At 39.4% G+C, this 23,793-nt stretch overlaps 2 protein-coding genes across 6 annotated transcripts; one reads left to right on the top strand and one right to left on the bottom strand.

Annotated features, from left to right (window-relative positions):
- The first annotated feature begins 3,304 nt into the window (after window positions 1-3,304).
- Window positions 3,305-8,864, top strand: LOC145955864 (uncharacterized). Its single transcript, XM_083071179.1, has 3 exons — window positions 3,305-4,940; window positions 6,113-8,238; window positions 8,820-8,864. Exons 1-3 carry the CDS (start codon window positions 3,305-3,307, stop codon window positions 8,862-8,864), a joined length of 3,807 nt encoding a protein of 1,268 aa, XP_082927305.1.
- A 3,534-nt stretch (window positions 8,865-12,398) lies between these two features.
- LOC109804183 (uncharacterized) lies at window positions 12,399-22,511 on the bottom strand. Of its 5 annotated transcripts, XR_002240218.3 has the most exons (15): window positions 22,240-22,511; window positions 21,384-21,658; window positions 18,513-18,594; window positions 18,292-18,395; window positions 18,028-18,154; window positions 17,730-17,824; window positions 17,369-17,492; window positions 16,352-16,432; window positions 15,915-16,013; window positions 15,636-15,815; window positions 15,142-15,282; window positions 15,004-15,060; window positions 13,962-14,099; window positions 12,941-13,203; window positions 12,399-12,782 (listed from the first exon to the last, which is right to left on the bottom strand). XR_002240218.3 is itself a non-coding variant. In XM_020365975.3 (14 exons), exons 3-14 carry the CDS (start codon window positions 18,584-18,586, stop codon window positions 12,991-12,993), a joined length of 1,437 nt encoding a protein of 478 aa, XP_020221564.1. In that variant the 5' UTR covers window positions 18,587-18,594; window positions 21,384-21,658; window positions 22,240-22,511; the 3' UTR covers window positions 12,800-12,990. The 5 variants fall into 5 exon arrangements, 4 of the variants coding, with proteins under 4 accessions (XP_020221564.1, XP_020221558.1, XP_020221562.1 ...); XM_020365975.3 differs by lacking the exon at window positions 12,399-12,782 and having other exon boundaries at window positions 12,800-13,203; window positions 18,509-18,594; XM_020365969.3 differs by lacking the exon at window positions 12,399-12,782 and having other exon boundaries at window positions 12,800-13,203.
- Window positions 22,512-23,793: the final 1,282 nt, after the last annotated feature.

The following is a 23,793-nucleotide window of genomic DNA, read 5'->3' as shown; positions in this document are numbered from 1 at the left end:
TCAGTTTTGCTTAATTTTTTTATTAGTTTTCAATTTTTATCTCTCGAGTGTCCTGTTTTCTATAACTTTTCAATTTTTAACTACCATTTTAGTTAATTGTTCAACAAAGTCACAAAGAAGAGTTCTAGCAATATGATTTTTGATACTCTTTCTAACATTATTATTGATTGTTAAAACTCATTTGAAAACTACAATTCTTAGAGATTTTGTAATTCTTGATAAATTTTAACTAATAATAGAGTTATCATAATAGTGTATTTATTTTGTAACATTTTTGTATTAGGTAATAGAAAAGACTGTATTAGAAAATGTAAAATTAATCAATAATTTTGTTATGAAAATGTATTATGAGATTTCCGAAGTTATTTTAAAATTGATCAATTTTACATTTAAAATTTAAAGATGTTTAAACGAGATGAACATAATAAAGTAACATGAATAGTCATAAGTGTTTGCATTAGGCCAATAAAATTAAGCCAAAAAAATATGGCACTTTAGACTCAAATAAACCAAGCCTGATTTACCCCCATCCTATAATGAATTAAGACAGTTTATAAGCCCAAAATTATTATAATAAAATTTCATAATTTTCAAAAAATTTCTTTTACTGTTTATGTAAATATTATTATAAAATAATCATTCTTTCATTTTAAGTAATACTTAATTTTAAACCTTTTAATGTAAATTAATATAGTTTTTTAATGCAAATTAAATAAATAAATATTTTAAATTAACATTTTAATATATATATATATATATATATATATATATATATATGAGGAGGGTTCAAACGACACCGGTGTAACTTTTACTAAGTGTTACACCGCTCAATAACTTTATATTAAATGTGAATTTTGAAAATTCAACCGTTAGATTGAAAGTTCATATCTCTTAGATCATATATGTCAAATTTTGTTAAAATTGAACAACAACTTGAAGATAATCAAAGTGTTCATATTTTAGTATATTTTGAAATGTATATATTACGTCAATTTTGTTTTATGAGAATGAAGTATCAAATCATCTTAGATTAATATAAAATTTGACATATATGATCTAAGAGATATGAACTTTCAATCTAACGGTTGGATTTTTAAAATTCACATTTAATATAAAATTATTGAGCGGTGTAACACTTAGTAAAAGTTACACCGGTGTCGTTTGAACCCTCCTCTATATATATATATATATATATATATATATATATATATAAACTATAAAGAATGTAGGGCAACGACTTAACTTGAATGACCCACAACCCACACAGAAAAAATGGGCTAATAATTTACCATATTGAATTGTACTTAGCTCAATATGACAAAAAAGAAAAAGTCAAACTACTTATGTTACTTAATTAAGGATCAAAATTTAATTCTCAGCTTAAGTATGTATTAGAATTTAGAACTTGTAAAATAGTATCAGTTTTACTTTTTATTTAATAAATTTCAGTCAGTTAATAAACTTCATCCAATAATAATATATTAGGATAAGTTTTTGAGAATTCGTTGATATTCATGTTCTACCTTCTCATGCTTTTAATATTGCGGCAAAAATGGTGGATACATTATAGAAATTGGAGGTATTGGAAGAGAAGGGCTACCAAATAAATGAAATCCCCAAAATGACTAGTGGTATAAAGAGAAATCGAAAAACTACCATTATTAGTAGAATATTATGTTGTCTTTAAAACATTATTTTTATTTTTTAAATGATAAGCATATTATTATATTAAAATATTTAAATATTTAAATATTATATATTAAATAAACTTTTAATGTAAGATTTATTATTAATTTTATTTTCAAATTTATATCATGCATCTAAGCAACGAGAATTTATACATCCTAATTCCTTGCATGTCCAAGACATTAAACATAAATTTGAACTAATTTCAATTCTGACTGAAATAAAATTAATACTTATACCGTATGGTGCCGACTAGGCCGAGCAATCTGAACGCTTTGCGTACCCGAACACGCCGAGTACCCGACACCACCAACCCCACACGAATGTACGGAACTTATCGGTACGGTCGGCCAAGGTCAACGTCATTACCGGCTTAATTACGGATAAATTAATTAGCATAAACTTCGGATCAGTCCCCTAATTTCCCGGGGCCCAACCCATAATCACGGCCCAACACGAACACCTATAAATAGAACTCCTGAGAGGTACGTAACTACTTTTGACCTACCGCATTTATTACGCTGGGTACTTACTTGAGCGTTGGAGTGTCTTTGCAGGCACCCCCCTCTCGCTTCGGACCGCCCGGATTGAACGAGAAGACCGAGACCCAAGACCAGACCTACTACAACAAGGATAATTGGAGTGTGTATCCTAACACAGGAACATTTGACGCCCACCGTGGGGCCGAAGAGACGTTTTCAGCCCCTTTCTTAACTCTACGACTGAGACCGAGATATGGTAGTGACCCGTAAAGGACAATCAACAACGACCCAACCGACTCACAACGTTAATACCGAAGCCAATCCCGCCATGACTAACCAAGAGCGTTACCCGTACGGAATGCCCCAAACTCAACCGGAACCCGTGATACAGCAGGTCCAACCGAATACTGATCAAACCCAACCAAATTTACAAGACGACCTCCGCGCGTTGCGGGAAGAAATGGCCACCATACGCAGGCAAAGAGAAGCCGACGCCCGGGAGCTAGCCGAGTTACGGCGGCAGAATGCCGAACTCCGGAACCTGAACCAAACTTGTGTGCCGTCCACCCCCACAGTCGTGGAAGAATCTGCCTATCACGCCCCGACTGAGCCGGTAACTCGAACGCCGAGCACCTCATTGGTAGCCAACAGGGCCGAAACCACCGTCCATTCCCTAAGACATCCCTTTTCACGGAGAATAATGGAAACAACCCTCATGGATCATTGGAAAAACCTCCCAATTGAGAAATATGACGGAACTTCCGACCCCGATGAACACCTGAATGTTTTCCTGACGCAGGCAACTCTCTCCACCCAAGACGACTCGGCCCTGTGCCGAATATTTCCCACCTCACTGAAAGGAAGAGCTCTAAACTGGTTCACCAGGTTGCCGAATTCTTCCATCGACTCGTTTGGCGAGTTGTCATCCCAGTTCACTTTGCAATTTGCGACGAGCAAGCCGTACAGGACGACCTCGTTGGCTTTAGCGGGAGTGCGTCAGGAGAAGAAGGAGAGTCTTCAACAGGATTGCCATGGAGATCGGTGATCTCAACCCAGCCGTGGCGCTGGACCGGTTGAGCACGGCCCTCAGGCCGGGACCGTTCGTCAATAGCTTATGCAAAAAGCCACCTGTGGACATGAATGATCTCCGACGCCGAGCTGAAAAATACATGAAAATGGAGGAGTTGGCCGAAACAAGAAATCAAGCTAGAGCCGAGGAGAATTACAACCGGAAGGAATCTAGCCGGGAACCAACAAAAAAGATCAATGTCGACCCCTCAAATTCCCGCCCCCCGAGAGGACCACGATACACAACGTACACTCCCCTCAACACTAGCAGGGCTAAGGTATTGGAGCAAGCCCTCTTGTCGGAAATCTTGGTAATACCAAAAAGAGCGAACACGCCCCCAAGAGCGGACAAGGCGAAAGCGTGCCGATTCCACCGAAACCGGGGGCACTCGACGGAAGAATGCTCGGCGCTAAAGGACAAGCTTGAGGACCTTATCAAGCAAGGTCACCTGAAGAACTTTGTCTCGCCGCAAGACCACCGGCCAAGAGGGAGAGACGAAGAATACAGTCGGCGAACGTCACCACCAAGAGACCGACGTCACAGGTCCCGTTCGGCCGAAAGGAAAGACCATTCACGAAATTCAAGAGAAGAAAACACTCGGCCGAGAAAGATAATAAACACGATCGCCGGGGGTTTCGCCGGAGGAGGCTCCACCTCTTCGGCTAGAAAGCGGCACCTCCGGGCAGTCCGAGATGTAAATACCGTGAACCAACAGAAAGCACCGAGGATGCCGACAATCACATTCTCGGACCGAGACTTTCGTGGTGTCGACCCCATCCAAGACGACCCTATGGTGATTTCAGTCGAGATGCACAACTGCATCGTGAAGAAAACCCTGGTCGACCGAGGGAGCTCCGCCGACATCTTGTACTGGAATACTTTTGTGCAGCTAGGGATTCCCGAGGAGAGCTTAGAGCCATATCACGAACCCCTGGTCGGTTTTTCTGGCGAAAGAGTGATGACGAGAGGGTGCATCGACCTGTATACCCGTTTCGGGTTCGACCAAAAGACTTCCCGAGAGATCAAGATCCGATACATCGTGGTACACGCCAATACGTCGTACAACGTTCTATTGGGCCGACCCTCGATCAACACGTTGGGGGCCATTGTTTCGACCCCCCACCTGTGCATGAAATTTCCATCGAGGGATAAGCAGGAGGTGATCACCGTGCATGCCGACCAAAAAACTGCAAGGGAGTGTTACCTCTCTAGTCTGAAGGTGCAGCCTCTGGCCGAGCCACCCGCGACAGCAAGAGGGGTAAACGTGGTTAGACAGGAGACAGCCGAGAGCATCGACCTCGATCCTCGTTTAGGGGAAGTGGAACGAATTGAGGCCGCCGAAGACCTCGTCCCTTTCCAGCTCGGCCGATCACCCGAACAAATCACCCAAATAGGATCCCAGTTGAGCGAAACTGATGCAAACCGAGTCAAGCAAACTGTCCGACACAACAAAGACTTGTTTGCTTGGACGGCGTCAAACATGCCTGGGATACACCCTGGTTTCTTGTGTCACCGATTAGCAGTGTGCCGAGACACCCGACCGATAGCCCAAAAGAAAAGGAAAATGGGAGACGAGAAACGAAGGGCTGCAAATGTTGAGGTACAAAAACTATTGCAAGCAAAGTTCATCCGAGAAGTTACCTACACCATGTGGCTGGCAAATGTAGTTCTGGTCAAGAAGTCAAATGGCAAATGGAGAATGTGTACCGACTACATCTGATAGACTATGGCCAAGGCCAAGGAATCCAAGAGGTGATATCATAAAAGAACCAAGAGGAATGGGATGATCTTCAAGACCTTTTCATATGTTTTGTACATAGTTTCTTTTGTATAGGTTATTTTTGCCTTTGTATTTGTAAGGCACTGTATTTCCCTTTTTAGTAGCTATTGTATATTGATTCTAGGGTAGGTTACTTGGACACTTTGATTCCATTTAACCTAACCTAGAAATACATTCTTTTCTTAGTTTTCTAGTAGGAGTGGCATTAGCAAATTAGAGAGTGTCCTTAGTAAGCTAGAGAGTGCTCCTAGCAATTTAGCCAAAGGTGGTCCTAGGCTAAATTTTTCATATTGGACTCATTTTACTCCTAATTTTTCATAGATTTGATTTAGCTAGGTTCCATTCCCATTGAATGAACCTAACTAAACCAAATTAACCATTTTCAAATCAAAAGGAGTAAATTAATTCCAAGAAGCCACCCACCTTAGAAGTGTGTTCACACTTGTGTTCACACTTGTGTGAACACTTGGACGAAATTCATGGAGTTTCTTAAGCTTGGAAGCTTGAAGCACAAGCTTCTCCTTGGCTAGCTTACCAAGCAAGCCAAGTGAGAAGCTTGCTCTCCAAGCCTCTTGACCTTGGACGGTTTATCTAGACTCAACCATGGTTCCTAGTGAACCATGGTCAAGACTAGCTTGCTCTCTAAGTTTCCTACTCCTATAAACTTGTAATTCTTTGATTGTAAAACACTTTTGACATTTTAGAGAAATAAAATTCTGATTTCTCTCTCAAGAGTCTCTCATAGAAACCGTGGAGAATTTCCTACTCTAAGGATTCTCCAAAGTTCTTCAAAAACCTTAGTCTAGGTTCCTCAAGCTTCTACCTCCAAGAGAAGTAACCGAACCTCCTTCTAAGGCATCACCTCCATTGAAGATTTCTTCAAGGAGATTTCAGGCTTCAATCCAAGGTCTACCTCAAGAGATTCGGTCCTAAGCATGGAGCAAAGTGGAGGAACAACAATCTCCTCACCTAGTTCCATCAACATCGACCTCAATAAAGCCTGCCCGAAGGATGCATACCCGCTCCCTTGTATTGATCGGCTTGTAGACGGTGCGTCAGGGCACGCAATCTTCAGCTTCTTGGATGCGTATTCAGGTTATAACCAAATAAAAATGCACCCGGCCGACGAGGAAAAAACGGCGTTCATCACCGAAAGCGCCAATTTTTGTTACAAGGTAATGCCGTTCGGGTTGAAGAACGCTGGGGCAACCTATCAGAGGTTGATGGACAAGGTATTCCGAGATCAAATCGGCCGCAACATCGAGATTTATGTGGACGATATGGTGGTGAAATCTAACTCCATGGAAGGTCACGCGGCCGACCTCGCCGAAGCATTCGGAGCATTGCGTAAACATAACATGCGACTCAACCCCGAGAAGTGCACTTTCGGGGTTAAGGGAGGTAAATTTCTTGGCTTTATGCTATCATCGAGAGGCATAGAAGCTAACCGAGACAAATGCCAAGCTGTAATAGATATGCGGAGCCCGAGCAGCCTGAAGGAATTACAGCGCCTCTCTGGAAGACTGGTTGCCCTGTCCCGATTCCTCCCTCGGCTAGGTGACAAAATCAGTCCGATGACGAAGCTCTTGAAAAAGGCGTCGACTTTCGCCTGGAACGAATCATGCGAAAAGGCCTTCGCAGCATTGAAAACAGCTTTGGCGACCCCTCCGACCCTGACGAGACCGGACCGTTCGAATCCGCTGTTGGTATACTTAGTCGTATCAGACGAAGCAATCAGCTCGGTTCTGGTACAAGAAAAGGGAGGCTCTCAGGTTCCCGTCTATTTTGTTAGCCGACTTCTTCAGGATTCCGAGACCCGATACCAACTCATTGAAAAATTCGCTCTCGGATTGGTACATACCTCCCGACGTTTGAGACACTACTTTCAGAGCCACCGAATGGTCGTGCACACCGATTGCCCGATTTCCAAGGTCCTAGGCAAACCCGAACTCGCCGGGAGAATGATGGCATGGGCTGTCGAACTCTCGCAATTTGACATTGCGTACAGGCCGAGAGGGCCGATCAATGCGCAATGCCTGGCCGACTTCGTGAACGAATTACACCCCCATGGCCGCTTCGAAGAACAATGGTGGACCCTCCACGTGGACGGCTCCTCAAACAGCCAGGGGAGCGGAGCAAGTGTAATCTTAGAGGGGCCGAAGGGCATTACATTGGAGCAATCCCTGCATTTTCGATTCAAAGCCTCCAAAAATCAGGCTGAGTACGAAGCCCTGATAGCCGGGCTCAGATTAGCCGAAGACATGGGCGCGACGAGAATCAAATGTCTGACCGATTCTAAGGTTGTGGCCGAACAAGTAGGTGGTAATTTCCAGGTCATGGACCACGTGATGATGAAATACTACCACACTTATCAAGGACTGAAGTCAAACTTCCAGGAGGTGTCGGTCGAGCACATCCCACGAGAGAACAACACTCGAGCCGACCGGTTGGCTAGGCTAGCCACAACCAAAAAACCAGGTCACTTGAGAACCATCATCCAACAGGAGATCGACCACCCCAGTGTTGACACGGAATTGATAGCAAATGTCGATGCCGATCACACCGCACCAAAAGATCCCCCAGACTGGCGAGCCGAAATCAAAGCTTTCATCATTGACGGGGTCACACCAGACGATCCGGCCGAGGCCAAACGTTTGCGAACTCAGGCCAGTAGATATACTATCATTGCCGGGCAACTGTACAAACGTGGTTTCTCTACCCCGTTGCTAAAATGTCTCGACCTCCATGAAGCCGATTATGTGACGAGAGAGGTGCACGAGGGAATCTGCGGCCTGCACTCAGGAGCGAGGACAACTGTCTCCAAGCTCTTACGGGCCGGATACTACTGGCCGACCATGAGCACCGACTGTGCAGCCTTTGTGAAGAAGTGTCTACCATGTCAGAAGCATGGGAACCTAATCCACCAGCCGGCCGAGCAACTACATTGCATCCCCCCCGCATGGCCATTCGCTACCTGGGGAGCCGACATACTAGGACCATTTCCGATCGCCAAGGGGCAATGCAAGTTCCTCATCGTAGCTGTGGATTTGTTTACCAAGTGGATTGAGGCCGAACCCCTGGCATGCATCTCCGCCCTCCAGGTTCAAAAATTCCTATGGAAAAACATTCTCACCCGCTTCGGTGTCCCTCACACACTAGTGACCGACAACGGCCTTCAATTCACCGATCGAAAACTCAACGAGTTCCTGGCTGGCCTAAGAGTACAACACAAATTTACCTCGGTAGAACACCCACAAACAAACGGGCAGGCCGAGTCGGCCAACAAGTCCTCGGCTAAGGATGCACCTAGGCCGAACGTTACTCACGTACCAACGCCGAGCAACCCTCGGCCGACCACTTCGACGTTCTACCGAGCCCGACAGCTAGGCCGAACGATTACTCACGTACCAACGCCGAGCAACCCTCGGCCGACCACTTCGACGTTCCACCGAGCCCGACCAAGCAACCCTCGGCCGACCACCTCGACGTTCTACCGAGCCCGACAGGTTTCCCTGCCGAGTACCCCCTTGGTTAAGAACACATCTAGGCCGAGTAGCATACACCACCAGCATTTAAACCCAGCACAACGCCCCGACTCCCAATGGGTCGGGCCCATCAGGCTTTGGCCAAGCTACCTCCTACTTGCGTAAGTAGAACAAGAACCCGCTACGCACCATACAAGGCGGCGTCATCACTTATGGCCGATCTAACCGACCTCTCATAAAAGAAAACCCTCGGTTAACCCGAGGCCGATTCATTTTAACTTAGCATTCAAATGAAGTCTCATTATTAATAATGGCAGATTGAGCCGATCGCTCGCAAAGGTTTCGTTTCTATCGCGTTGTGAAAAAACCCTCGGTTGAGGAGCGTTCGGTTCATCTTAACTTGAAATAAAAATTGTCTATTTAATCAGTGCCGATCAAAATGGCTACTTACAAAAAATTAAATCAGCCTACACCCCCGACACCTAAGGCCGAGCTAACAAAAGGCGCTACCGGCCAAATTACAAGTAATCCCTAACCCTAGCAGGCCATACAAGCCGATCCTATTCAACCGCCGGCTCCACCGGGTTCCCGTCTCCGACAACATCAATTATTTGGTCATCCTCCCCAGTTGATTGCACCGGGGCCCGACTGGACATATTTTGGCGCGGGGCCTCGGCATCTGGCTCGGCCCCTCGGGGGAACTCGGCGTAGCTCATAAACTTGCCACCCAATAAGTCCCGACTAACATCAAACTGAAAGTCAGCCGGGACGTCGCAAAAGTGGTAAGCCTGCCGAACAGGATGATTGAAGCCGGCGTCACGTTGGGAGAGAATTTGCTCGGTGGCCTCGGCCTCGAACTGCGCAGCCGACTCCTTAAGCCGGGTGATCTCGTTTGCAGCAGCGACGGCGTCGGCCTTCATCTTTTGCACGGTCAGCTTCAAGTCATCGGCCTCTCTGCGATACGCATCGGCGGCTTTCTTCAATTCCTCAGCCGATTCAGTGGCCTTGGCATTAGCACTCAAGGCATCTTTCACCGTTGCCTCAGCATCTTTCAAACGGCTTTGGAGCCTCTCGGCCGAGACCGCCGACCTCATCATCACATGCTTGGCCACGAGGGAAGTCCGAGCATCAAGCTCACAGAATAGCTTGTACTCGGCCTCCGTTGACATCCCCTCCAAGTATTGAAGTCCTCCCCCGGTAGTAACGTTGAGACTCACCAAGTTCTCGACCTGCACGTCCGAAGCCAGGAAGTTGGACCCGCAACAACAGCAGGAATAGTGAAGGCCCCACACCCTGTTTGATCCAGTGATAGCTGCTTCGGCCGCTTGGAGGAAGAGCTCGGTCGTTCCGACTCAAGGTTTTGTTCGGCCGCCCGAACCCTAGACGACCCCCCTTTCTTTTTGGGATCGGACATCGGAATCAGGATGTGAGGAGGCTTGTCTCGTTGTGCCTTGAGGGCCGATCTCGCCGGTGGCACCTTTCCACTCTCCTTTGCTTCCTTCGCCCTCTTGGCGAGCATCGCGACCACGTCAAGTTTGCCTCCGGCCATCAATCCTACAACAAAGCAAATTTTAACATCAATTAAAAACGGTGCTACATTACCGAAACCTAAGGTACATACCTAGCAAGACCATCTCGAAATGAGACGTCTCGAAAATATCCAGGAGGCTTCGGACGGGTAGTTCCTTCAGCAATTGGTCGAGGAGTTCTACAATCTCTATGTCCTCGGTAGGGAGTTTTGATTTTGATATAGCCTCGTAACGAGTCGGACGCCTCGTCCAGTAGAAGGGGAATAGGGGAGTGTTTTCGCGATCATAGAAACAATCTCTCATGTCCGACCCCCAACGAACCTTAAAAAACCCACTCTTAAACCCTTTGTAGGACGAGGTAAAGGCTTGAAGAAACCCACGCTTCGGCACCCGAGACAACGATACCCACTTCACCGGTTTACTCGGCCGACACGTATAAAAATATAGAAACGCCAACGGCCGAGGCGTGAGTCCTAAGCATAGACAGAGGTTTCGGAATGCCTGCATTGCCGCCCAGGCATTCGGATGTAATTGGGTCGACGCAACATTTAGCACTCGGAGCACACCCATCTGGAAATCATCAAACGGCAAATGGACCCCGAGATCTTCAAACCAGCACATGTAGGCGTAGAAGTAGTCGGCCTCGTCGTCACTTGGTTCCAGAAAGACGAAATCAGTGTTCGGCCCATCGTCCTCGCACGCCTCGGCAAGCAAAGGAAATTCTCCGTCTCCGCTGCCAAAACACTTCTCCAAAGAAACAAAGGTGTCTAGCATGGCTTGGTCAGACCACTTGGAGAAATATATGCCGACCTCTCCGTCTACCCATTCATACCCCGACATCTCCAGAGAGCCATATTCAATCCTCGCTCTCGGCTTAGGTCTCGAAGTGACTTTACGTTTACCTCGACCGCCACCGATCACTTCCATTACACCCCCCTGAATCTCCACGTCGGCAGGCTCTACCTCGACCGAACTCACCCCCCTCATGTCAACTTCGACAGCTCGCGCCAGAGCCACACCCAGATTCGGCGGTGGCGAGACCTCAACCACCTCATCCCCACTATCTTCTGGCTCGGGGCGGTCGGAAGGAAACACTACCTCGCACTGCAGAGGCGGCAACCTAGATATCTCACTTGACCCCGACCCCTCTCTACTTGAATTAGTGTCCGAACTCTCCGAGGACGTCCAACTCCTTGCCGAGGAATATCCCCTATCCATCTATTGCTAAAAAATAACGAATACAAAATTTACCTTACTCGGTTAGCTCGGTCGAATCTGATTGCGAGAGAGCTCGGAGAATTTACAGCAAGTAAATTCTCACCCCCCTATTTATAGGTGAGGTAAACGGGGAAGGTGAAAAGCCTCAGCAAGACCGGGACCGTTTGATCTAAAACATCCAACGGTCCAGATTAAATAACCGTTGGGCCTGTAACCGCCAAGGCCAACGTGGCAAGTCACACTCGTTTCAACCTCGGCACGACCTTCAACACACAATGAGGTCTCGGCACAACAATTAATTCCAACATTTGAGGCCCACTCATCTCGGCGGTCTCGGTATCGGCTCCCAACATCTAAAAAGGCCACGGCACGACCTCAAATTTGGGCGTTTTCAGGCCACTTCTATCAGAACTCTCGGCATGATTTCCAGGCCACCTTGGCAACTCTAGGAACCCTCCATCGGAGTCCACGCGTCGATTTCACAACGCGTAATCCAAGGAGGGTTCGGCTCATCGACGCCGAGAGCTCAGTGCAGCGTTACTTCAGGAGATTAAACCCCCCCCCCCCCCCCGAATTTAGGCCTCGCGAGAAATAAGGCCGAGCAATCCGAACGCCAGGCGTTCAATGGCTAAGTTCTCTTTATCGTCTTCATCTTTTCTATCCTCGACGCTGAGGGGGTTGTATACCGTATGGTGCCGACTAGGCCGAGCAATCTGAACGCTTTGCGTACCCGAACACGCCGAGTACCCGACACCACCAACCCCACACGAATGTACGGAACTTATCGGTACGGTCGGTCAAGGTCAACGTCATTACCAGCTTAATTACGGATAAATTAATTAGCATAAACTTCGGATCAGTCCCCTAATTTCCCGGGGCCCAACCCATAATCACGGCCCAACACGAACACCTATAAATAGAACTCCTGAGAGGTACGTAACTACTTTTGACCTACCGCATTTATTACGCCGAGTACTTACTTGAGCGTTGGAGTGTCTTTGCAGGCACCCCCCTCTCGCTTCGGACCGCCCGGATTGAACGAGAAGACCGAGACCCAAGACCAGACCTACTACAACAAGGATAATTGGAGTGTGTATCCTAACACAGGAACAATACTAAAATTTTAAATTACCATTCCAGTTGTCACTCAAACATGAAATGTCAAAAACACATTTAGATAAATAATTCAATTTAAAGACTCAAGTTATATGAAATTCTTATTCTAATAAACTTCTCAATTTATTAGAATAAGATAAAAAGAACTTGCTAAAGTGTCCCTGCTAACCAGCCACACAACATAACAAGCACATTATGCCCCCAATGTTGACAGAAATATCATTTGTACAACAAATTTTAGAACAAAAGAATAGCAACAAATAAGAGATAATAGAAAAATATGAGATATGATGAGTGATGTGAAGGGAAAAGATAGAGAGAAAAAGTTTTGTTGTACAAATTGTTGTGTGAATAACACATCTCATAGATAATAGCAACACTGGGCAATAAGGTGAGAATGACAGATGAATCTCATTCCTGCAACAATAAACAAGTAGTGAAAGATGAGCCAGATTGAGAAATCAATATTTTGCACATGAATACATGTTGAATAATATTTCCCTGAAGAGGCTCAAACTAGTCAACCTACAAACAAGTTGAGTTTCATGAACTTCCTATAAATAGCAATGTCTTACATTGATGTTATGAAACAAATAGTTAGATGAACTATGTAACACAATAGCAGTCAAGAGGACTTCTGTCTCCGATGGGAAGATCCCTTCAAAATGCAAAGCCGCAGCCGCCGACTTAGGGACTCCCACTTCTCAAACCTGTCAGACTTTATCTTCTTTGAGGATCTTTCAGCTTTCTTCTTTTTCTTCTTCTTCTTCTCATCCTTCCCATCTTCTTTTGCCTCTGCTGGTATTTCTCTCAAACTTCCCAAAGGTGTCGCAAATACCTTCAAGAGTATTTCAATATTATATACGCATGAAGCACATCACAACCATGTCAATAATGTATGAATTATTAGAATATATAATAGTCTACTATAGATAAGGCCTTGTTTGGATAAACTTCATAATCTCTCATATTTGCCTCTCTAAAAGCTTATTTTTAACTTAAACATAACACATTATTAGGTCTAAAACAAATCTTAAAGTGGGATTTTCTTAAAATTAATAATAATATCTTTTGATAAAAAAAATTAGAAAGATTTTAAAGATGAGTCTTGAAAAAAATTATATTTATATATCTTTTAGATATAGGCCTTTTAGGATGAACTTTTTTTTTTTACAAGCTAGAATGAACTCTTAAAAATACAAAAAAGTGACTTTATTATGGACCTTGAAAAAATTATATAAATACGAATGAGAAAAGTTATTTCATTTTTCTTTCTTATTTTTTCTCCAGGAAGTATTTATAGAAATGTTTATCCAAATAGACTCAAAGTACATAAGTTGAATTAAGTTTATGAGAGAAGCTCAATTCATTTTACATTCTTATTTTATTTTCCTATAAGTGCAAAGAAATTTATCCAAAGAGCAACTAACTAAAGCATAAGCAAAAACAGCATAACACTGTTATAAACTAGAAGACAAGTTACCATCACATAAGTTTATCACATCACTTCCAAATCATTTTTGTCCTCAACTAATTAATAGATAAAATATTTTGTGCAGTGTGCATGCATGCACGTGTGTGTTGAGAGAGGCAAACCTCTGAACAATTATCATCATCCCTAAAATTTTGACAAGATTCTTCATCGCTGAGTACTAAAGAAGAACATCTGCCCCAGCTTTCTCTAGCTGAGCTAGTATATGAGTAATAATCATCATTCGGGCCGTTTTGCTCATCCTGTTGAATCATTAACAGTCAATTTTAGGACAAATAAATGAGCCAAGATCTACATGCTCACATTTTAAACCATTAATGCAAAAGATAGCAAATTATTACTACAAAAGTTTTAAGAAATAAAGAAGAGTTAATCATCCATACACTGCCGGTGTAAAGTTTTTTACACTGGCAACCAATCATATCTTTTAAATTATTTTATTTTATTTTTATTTGATTAAATAAGCAAATGACATGGTACTATTAAAAGATATGATTGGTTACTAGTGTAAAAAAACTTTACACTAACAGTGTATGAGTGATTAACTCATTAAAGAATGTGTCGACCTGCTGGGAGCATGTTGGCATAGACCTGATTACGGGCTAAACCATTTTAAGCAAATAAATTATAAGAAATATACAAATTACAAAACAAGAAAGTTATATATCATCCGTGCACCATAGGATGAAAAAAAAAAATTCAGCTCAGGTTATGTTTTGTTGTAAAACGAAGATGCAAATTGTGTGCTCAACAAATTCTAAAGAAAAATATCTTTTCAAAAAAAAATTCTGAAGAAAAAGATAAAGCAGTTACACAGAATCAAATCCAAGTGCATTTTTAGTATTTTACAACAATTCAAATACAAAGAATAAGATGATGTTCATGGTTTAATAGTCTGATTGGAACACTAAGTCATGGTGAATATGATAGAAACTGGATCAGATTATAGAAAGGAAAAGCAGTGTTTATTGATAAAGAATGAATGCAACTGTGCAAGTTTTCAACTTTTTTGCACATCAAGTGTTAAACATATAAACATAGCAATACATGCCGTAAACTGGTAATTTGCTTCCAACAGTGCAATCTAGCTGTGAAAAAAGCCCTGAACAATTTCTTAATTTCAGAGATGGTACTTGACAAACTCACCTTCATATCTGCAGGCTCATCATTGCCATGCGCTGATTCCTCTCTAATCATGGAATCCTGCATTACAAGCAATTAATGAATTAAAAAGAACAAAGATTTTAGAAGAAAATAACAGACAGATAGAAAGAGCCATCCTACAGCAGCAGTTGCTGGAGCAACTTGTGAAATAAGTTCACTAACTGATGCTGTGTTCGGAATGATTGGAGGAGCAGAAGATGAACTCGCAGCATCATCAGTAGTTTCAGACCGTAGACTAGAGAATATCTCACATAATAGGCTCTAGCATGAAAAACAAAAGCAAATTAGTGTTTATATCTGAATAATAATAGTTTATGTTAATATTTCCAAAAGGTGAAATGAAAGTTGATCTCAAATTTTACAGGTTTGGGGAAGTTAAGGCTAGAAGATCCTATATCTCCTTTTGCCTTTTCTATTTTCACGATTTGTAACTGTCACTTGAAGCTTGCTGATGTATCATTGTTTGAGTTCACAAAATACATTCACTAAAGTGCAGATGACATTTTACTGGAATCATCAATTTTGACCAGTGGTAGTGGTCATCATAGGGATAAAAATACTAAGATAGTACTTAATCAATCAGCAAATTAAGACAGATTCCAAATGCTATATACCTCGTTCACAGCAGAACCAATCTTCAAATCCCCTAAATCAAAATATTTCTCATGCTTACGAGCTCTAGGAATGCGAGGAGGGTGGAGGACATTGTAGAAGAAAATGGAAATTGAATCATAAAAGAACTGTGGTCGAGAGGAGTTGTGATCACCATCAAATTTTATGACATTTTTATCTCCCTAAAAATTTAGAGACCAAGTTAGATATTTTGTTTATGTTAAAAGAGTGCAAAACTGCATACTGCTTTTGAAACATTAGCTCCATGGTTTGAAGAATACCATATATGATTCAGAGATGAGATCAGAGTGGTGAGGCTGAATGAATTGATCCTTATTACCATGTCCAAATAAAGCAGGAATGAATGTCTTCCGTGCAACCTGTAAGCTTCTAAAGCATTAAGATAGTCATGGAAAGGAAGTGACTATACTTAACTATTTGCTTAGCCAGAAAATAAATGCTACTATACAAAGAGTATGTTTGAATTAGATTTTTTTTTTTGTTTAAAGTAACTTATAATCAAAATCTTCCTCAGAATAAAAAAAAAAAATAGCAATTCTCCCTTAAAATTAAGTGAATCCAAAGATGCAATTTCAAGGTGAAAACATGCATGATAAATTAAGTTTACATTAATAATTCTCCGGTTTCAAAAGTGGAACAGATCAAGATAAACTTCTGTCATTCTTGATATTAAAAAAAATGCAGAATGAATTCATACCTGCAAACAGTTCAGGTCCATAATATCAAACTTTGCCTTCTTCTCTATAACCCGCCGCATGTATTGTACAGCCATTTTAACCTAATTGTGGAACAAATCGGCAAAATCTCAGACTTAACCAGAACTAGAAATGTCCAAAATATTACAGTCTAGAAGACAATCTAAGTTTAACGCCATTGATTTTAGATCCACCTCGCATGAAAAATGAAAGAAAAAACCATAACAAAAGGGCATTAAACATAAATGCAAACTAAACAATGTCAACCATGTCAAGAATACAGATATGAAGCTCTAATATGAAAGACTTTAACACTTCCTATTTCCTAGATATTAAGAAATCATCCTATACCGTCCATTCAATCAGATAAAATATACCCTGATTAGTATTAGTTAGTAATTAATGCCAAGAAGATGCTGTAATAAATCCATAACTTTCATATTATTAAAAATTTTCCAAATAGAAAAGCAACCCTTAAAGGTAAGGAACCTTAAATCCTGAATATCTTATTTATAAAGCTAATCTTATTAATGAAGAATAATTTATTCTTCAACTTTGGAATTCCTTTTCCCATTTGAACAAGAAAAGATTAAAGTACGATGCCAACAAAAACTGTGATGGTCTTCGCTCAGGTTGGCCAACAAAATAAATCTGTAAATCAGAAAAGCCTCACTAAACTAAAGTCCATTGAATAGGGTAAACAATTTTCCATGCATGCAGACAAGGACTTTTAACTCAAAACTAAAAACATATGCGTGCCTTCCAGATTCAAGTAGAAGTATAGACTTACAACCTCAAAATTTTCAGATTGATGAGCCACCACCTGTAGCATATATCATGCACTATAGACTGCAGGTTCATATCACTCCAAGAAAGTTACCAGGTAACCAAATGGATATTCTCTTTTTCTTTTTTTACTTTCACGTTTACTAGTTACTACTAAAAAGGGGAAGGTAGAATCTAAAGTACTACACATGCACACACAGAAAGAGGGAGGGAAGGAGAGAGAGTATGTGTACAGTGAACTTTGGAAGTCGAATTTTGTAGACATCAGCGAGCTCCAACATCAGATCATACAAGTTTGAAAAGGCACTATCCAACACCATTCCAGCAATAGAAGGGTCTTCAGCTCCATAAAGAAGGCTACACCACACCGCAGAAAAGTGAGAAATAAATTACAATAGTTTCTCATATATGTGGGTTATAATTACACATACGGAACAGAGGAGGGATGTTTTAACACCCAGCACTGAAGTCTTAAGAGTTTAGCATGAGAAGCCTTTTTTCTGGTTAAGTACAATTAATGTAATAAATGTATATAGAAAGAAATTATTACCAAAATCGTTAAAAATCAAACAAGCTGGTTGAAAGAAGTAATACCTAGTAACAGCACCCATTGATCGTCCCCAAAGACCAATCCTAGATACTTGTTTGTTGCTTCTTAAATGGGACACCGCCACCTTGAGATCGTCTTTCTGTCACAGGAAGCATTAAACTTGAGAAAACATTACAGGAAAATAACACAAATAAGCATGCAAGTTTATACATGTATTGTATTGTTAATTTCATGTAAGATATAATATAAAGAAACTCAAGAGGCAAATTAGTTAGATGCATAAAGGACGTAATTTTGGAAACTAATTAAAGAAATAAATACATGCAAAAACAGGTTACTTACTTCATGCCAACCAAGGCTAACATGATTCCCATCAGATAAGCCTGACCCCGAAAAGTCAAGAGTAAAAACAGTAATATTTGATGGAAGAAGAATAACAGCAGCTTCATTGGCATCTGCCCTACATCCACTGTATCATTGTACATGTACATACATATCAAAAAAGAGAAGAATGAAATGAGTGTGCCATTCTGAAAAAAAGATGTTAAGAAATGGTCTTTATAGAATTTCTTGCAGTGATAGCAGTATCCAAAAAAATTGGCATACCTATTCCCATGGCAATATATAACACAAGGAAGAGAAACATCTTCAGGGAAAGGTGAAGGTAGATAATGACTACACTTCAAGGTATAGCCTTTGGAATTCTTGAGCTGCAAGGTTTTGGAAAAAGAAAAAAAAAAGGAACATTGTGGTAAATTGTAATCGTAAAGTAACTTCTAAAAGTGGGCAATAGTTGTTGAATCTAACAAAAATATGTCCATACTTGCCTCCAAATCCTGCCTTTGGTATGTTCTTCCTGCGAGGGTGAATTCCTTTTCCCATAGGTATTGATCTGGATCATATTCAGCCCTGTATATTTGACAAAGAAGATACTCTGAAACTGTCAGACCGAGTAGAGCCACGAGTAGAGCATTGAATTGACTTAAGAAAAGATAACCACGAGTAGAGCATTGGATGCAAGGGTAGGGGTAAAAATATGTCAGGTCGAACTAGGCTTTAATGGGCCTAAGCCTAGCCTTACTTGAATATTGTTGAGAATCTGAATCAGCATCTATTATTTGAGTTTATTTCATATTAATGGAGCATTATTAGAATTCCTACGATTATGATTTTTTAATTATAGGAATTATAGGTGCTGTTACACTTTTATGAGTATTTATATTTGTCATTTAATTTTATGTTTATGAGCAGAATTTGTATCAACTTTCAATTATGTATTTAAAAGGTTACAAGTATGAATAAAATATATGAGTTTAAGCCTTCTAATTCTTCTTGAATTCCAACAAGTGGTATCAAGAGCTTGCTTCTTACGGGCTGTGAGGAAAAGTTTATTGAGCGCTAAACACATTGAGGTCACACAAAATTGAGTGATTTATTGTTTAAACAATTTTTGGTGCAAGGATGTCTACTTCCACCAATTCACCTGCAATTCCAATGTTTAATGGTGAAAATTATCATATTTGGGCCGTCAAGATGAAATTTGTTTTAAGATCTCAAGGCTTATGGAATGTTGTAATTTCTGAAGCTGATCCACCACCATTGAGAGAAAATCCAACCATTGCACAAATCAAAGCTTATGAGGAGGAGAAGCTGAAGAAAGATAAAGCCATCACTTGTCTACATGCAGGACTTGCAGATCATATTTTTACTAAAATCATGGATTTGGAAACACCTAAACAGGTGTGGGACAAGATTCAAGATGAATTTGAAGGCAGTAGCAGAGTCAAATCTGTTAGACTTCTCACATTGAAGAGAGAATTTGAATTGATGAAGATGAAGGATAATGAATCTGTCAAAGATTATTCTGGCAGATTAATGGATGTTGTGAACCAAATGCGACTTCTTGGTGAAACATTATTTATAGATCAAAAGGTTGTCGAGAAAATCATGGTTTCGGTGCCTGAAAGATTTGAAGCCAAGATTTCTGCAATTGAAGAGTTTTGTGATTTGCAAACTCTCACAATTACTGAATTGACCAGCAAACTTCACGCACAAGAGCAAAGAGTCTCCATTAGAAGTGATGAAGCTGTTGAAGGTGCCTTTCGAGCAAAGCACAATGGAAGGAATTTTGGAAAGTCACGAACTTTCAATAAGAACAAAGGAAAAGATGAAGGTTCTTCGAGAAAAGGAAATTTTTTGCCTTGTTTTCATTGTCAAAGAACCAACCATTCTAAAGAAGATTGTTGGTTTAAAGATAAACCACTTTTTCACCGTAATTTTTGCAATAAAAATGGTCATAGTGAAAAGTATTGCAGATTAAAGAAGAATCGGCCTGAACAACAACTAGAAAAACAGGCAAATGTGGTTGAAGAAAAAAATGATGATGAAGATGAGTATTTATTTATGGCATCTCAAGAATTCAATTCACATGAATTGAATACTTGGCTCATTGACAGTGGTTGCACTAGTCACATGACTAAATATTTATCATTTTTTACCTCCATTGACAAATCAATTAAGCCAAAAGTCAAGATGGGAAATGGTGAAATTGTACAAGCCAATGGAAAAGGTACAATTTCTATTGCAACCAAGAAATGTATGATAATTGTTAAAGATGTTCTCTACATTCCAAAATTGGATCAAAATGTTCTTAGTGTTCCACAAATGCTAAGGAATGGTTATGGAGTCTCTTTTAAAGAGAATTATTGTTTTATCATGGATGAACATGGTTTAGAGATTGCAAAGATTGAGATGACCAAAAACGATTTTTATTTGAAATTTGATTTGATTGAAGATCATGATTTTATTGCTAAAATTGATAAGAGTAATGTTTGGCATGAAAGATTTGGTCACACTTTTAAGCAAGATGTATTTGATATGACAAATTCCAATAAATGGTATTCAAAGACAGGAAGAGTTAGATTGAATAACAGAAGATCAATTGGCAGACATCTTCACAAAGGCACTTCCAAAAGGAAAGTTTGAGAACTTGAGAGGGAAACTTCGAGTTAATAGCTACTGATTCAAGGAGGAGTGTTGAGAATCTGAATCAGCATCTATTATTTGAGTTTATTTCATATTAATGGAGCATTATTAGAATTCCTACGGTTATGATTTTTTAATTATAGGAATTATAGGTGCTGTTACACTTTTATGAGTATTTATATTTGTCATTTAATTTTATGTTTATGAGCAGAATTTGTATCAACTTTCAATTATGTATTTAAAAGGTTACAAATATGAATAAAATATATGAGTTTAAGCCTTCTAATTCTTCTTGAATTCCAACAAATATAGATGGCCTGAGTCTGATCTGTTTACATGTTATAGGTCTTTTTTAAAGGCCTGAGCCTGACCTACATAAAAGTTTGACCTGGCCTACAAATCTGTTTAAAAATCTGACCTATTTCCACTTAGGAAGTTGAATTAGGTGAATACAATAAAAATATCAGAAACAACAGTAATTTAAGTCTGGTGAAATTTGTCTCGTAGCTTTGCCAAAAATGATACATGCATGTTCAGTTATAAAAAAATACAATGCAAAGCGAATTTCAATCAAACGAAAAGAAGAACCTACCAGCTTGAACACACAAGTCCTCATAGACAATAGAATACCACCCAAAAGCTACTCACTTGTCAAACTTGGAATGTAAATAAACTAATGGTGAGCCACCAACCAATACAGAAAAATGTAATACCTGGGAGGCCGAATAATGAAATTGATGAATTGTTCAATCATCTTGCTTCAACAGGTATCTCAGAGCGGCTCCACTTCATGAGATTACAAGTAGGATGGAGCCTCTGAGAACCTCAAAGTCAATTCACCCCCATCTGTCAAATAAGGACGAAACTCCTCAAATTGCACCTTGATCTCAAATCCTCTAAGATAGAGGAAGAACCTTACTCCAGAATTCGAATGTCAGACATTAGTTATGGACAATCATTTCCAACACAAGCTACTAATGCCCTATTCCTGTAAGAAACAAACCCCAACCCCTACTAAGAATGTGACATTTTGAATCAAAAAAATATAGTAAAACTCAGAACCAAAACTTTTTCAAATTTACAAGGAAGTTGATCCCAAGGAGAGTAAAAACCAATAAACCGAAAGCATTTCCAGAACCAAATGCCATTATTTTCAACAAAAGCAGCCTCTAGAAAAACCATAGAAAAGGCAAAGTATCCAGAAACTTTTACCCCATACAAAAGCTCCTTTTGAACCCCACTTTTTTCCATCATCATTGCATCAACTTTATTCAAAGGTTAAAAATTTCAAACTTGGGTTACATTATACACGTGAGTCCCAGGAAATAGTCCCCAAATGGCAACAAAAATGGTAAAAGCTGATAAAGCAAGCCAAAAATATGGGCATAGAAAGGAAACAAAGAGACAAAAATTCCTTCTCAGATCCCACATTCAAAATGCCACATTTACCATGCTCATGATTTCATGAATGAATATCAATGAACATGCCCTCTAAATCTGATTTTGGCAACAAGAGGAAGCAAAAACCGGTAAAATGAAAAGAGAAGAATAAAAAGAAAACAACTTTACCAGAATGTAGAAAAGGGTCTGGGGGAATGACCCAGAAGCAAAATGCCAATCTAAAGAGAAGGAATTGAAATGAAAGAAAGTTTTGTTTTTGTTGTTGTTTTTTGTTTGTCCTTTGGATTTTACTGAGCGGGAGAAATCATCGGAGATGAGAAATGAAGGAGAAGATCAAAAACAGACAGAACATCTGAAGCAACCAGCTGGAATTTCCTTAAATTTGCACTTTCTCTCTTTCTTATTCATACATTCATGTTGAGGTTGTCTCATTAATTAAACATCAACTAATGAAGTCTTGACAAATTTAGTATATAGTTGGATGCTTTAAATATACATAGACCAATAAAGTTGCTGCACTTTAGCATGTATTTAATTACGTGAAGAGAATCTTTGATTGAAATATTAAATATTATTAAATCACATTTAATAACTTCATTAATTAGTATTTACTCTCTTCATTAAATATAAATATTTGGTGTTTTTACATTCTTTGGAAATTATTTAATATTGTATCGAAAAATGTTAAACAATAAATTTGTTAAGACACTTCTTTTAATACATACTCTTTAATTAGAACTTGTTAAAATCTACAAAATTATGCAAGAAAATCATTAAATAGAATATGAAATTCATTAAATTTTGTGTTTTTAATAAATTTCAATCAATAAAAAAGAATATATTTATAAAAAAATTCATGGAAGAGCATATTGTTAGAATTTTTTCTTAATATACATTAATATGTTAAGTCCAAAATACCCTTTTTTTAATATCTTTAATAAGAATAATGATGGAATATAAATATCTATTATTTGAAATATGTAAATTATAAAAATAAATAAATAAATAAAACAAATGAGAAAGCCTAAAATATAATATAAAAAATTATGTATGGAGGGAGTATATTAATATAATATTAATTATTTTTTTTCTATTTTTATCTCCAGTAATATTCTTTAGAAAATTATTGTGTTGTGTTGTCTCTAATAAAAAAATTATTAAAATTTATAAGATTAACTTTTCTTGATCATATAAAATTATTTAAGATAACACGCAAATGAAGTATATATTTCAGTGTATTTCTTTTAACTATTTATTTTCTCATACTTTTTTTATAAGATTTAATTACTTAATTTATTAAGATTGTGAAGGATTAGTTAAATTAGTTGATAACATTGAACTTATTCTAAAAATAAATTCTAAAATTATCCTTAGCATTAATGAAATTCTTACTATACCCACTACTTATTAAATTTAGAAAAATGACTTTAATTAGAGATATTTTTTATTAAAAAATAATTCATACAAAATATATTTTAGATTAACTTTTATAAAAATGATCACGTAACACTTTTAATTGGTAGTCTTATAAAAATAATTGGAGGGAATAAAAAAATTGTAGAAGACTGTAGTTAAATAATCAATTAATTAATATTTCCTTTCTTTCTTTTTTAAATATGTTTTGATACACGATTTGACAATTACCAAAAAACCTTTTTTCAATCCTACCAAATTACCCTCCTTTCAATTGAATTTCAATCTATTATATCCTTTTTAACTTTC

This window comes from Cajanus cajan, chromosome 1, assembly GCF_000230855.2.
Source record: "Cajanus cajan strain Asha chromosome 1, NIPB_CcT2T_4, whole genome shotgun sequence".
NCBI classification, from domain to species: domain Eukaryota; kingdom Viridiplantae; phylum Streptophyta; class Magnoliopsida; order Fabales; family Fabaceae; genus Cajanus; species Cajanus cajan.
Note: the sequence above shows the minus strand (reverse complement) of the source record. Positions and strands in the feature narration are given on the sequence as shown.

Excerpts from the sequence above, each read along its gene's own strand:
- LOC145955864 (XM_083071179.1), top strand. The coding sequence starts at position 3,305 with ATGAATGATCTCCGACGCCGAGCTGAAAAATACATGAAAATGGAGGAG. Across the intron at positions 4,941-6,112 it reads AAATGGCAAATGGAGAATGT|GTTATAACCAAATAAAAATG; the intron begins GTACCGACTACA and ends ATGCGTATTCAG. Across the intron at positions 8,239-8,819 it reads AGTTCCTGGCTGGCCTAAGA|ATTGAGCCGATCGCTCGCAA; the intron begins GTACAACACAAA and ends TAATAATGGCAG.
- LOC109804183 (XM_020365969.3), bottom strand. The coding sequence starts at position 21,424 with ATGATTGAACAATTCATCAATTTCATTATTCGGCCTCCCAG. Across the intron at positions 18,595-21,383 it reads TTCATTATTCGGCCTCCCAG|GGCTGAATATGATCCAGATC; the intron begins GTATTACATTTT and ends TCAAATATACAG. Across the intron at positions 16,433-17,368 it reads TTCGACTTCCAAAGTTCACT|GTTAAAATGGCTGTACAATA; the intron begins GTACACATACTC and ends TTCCACAATTAG.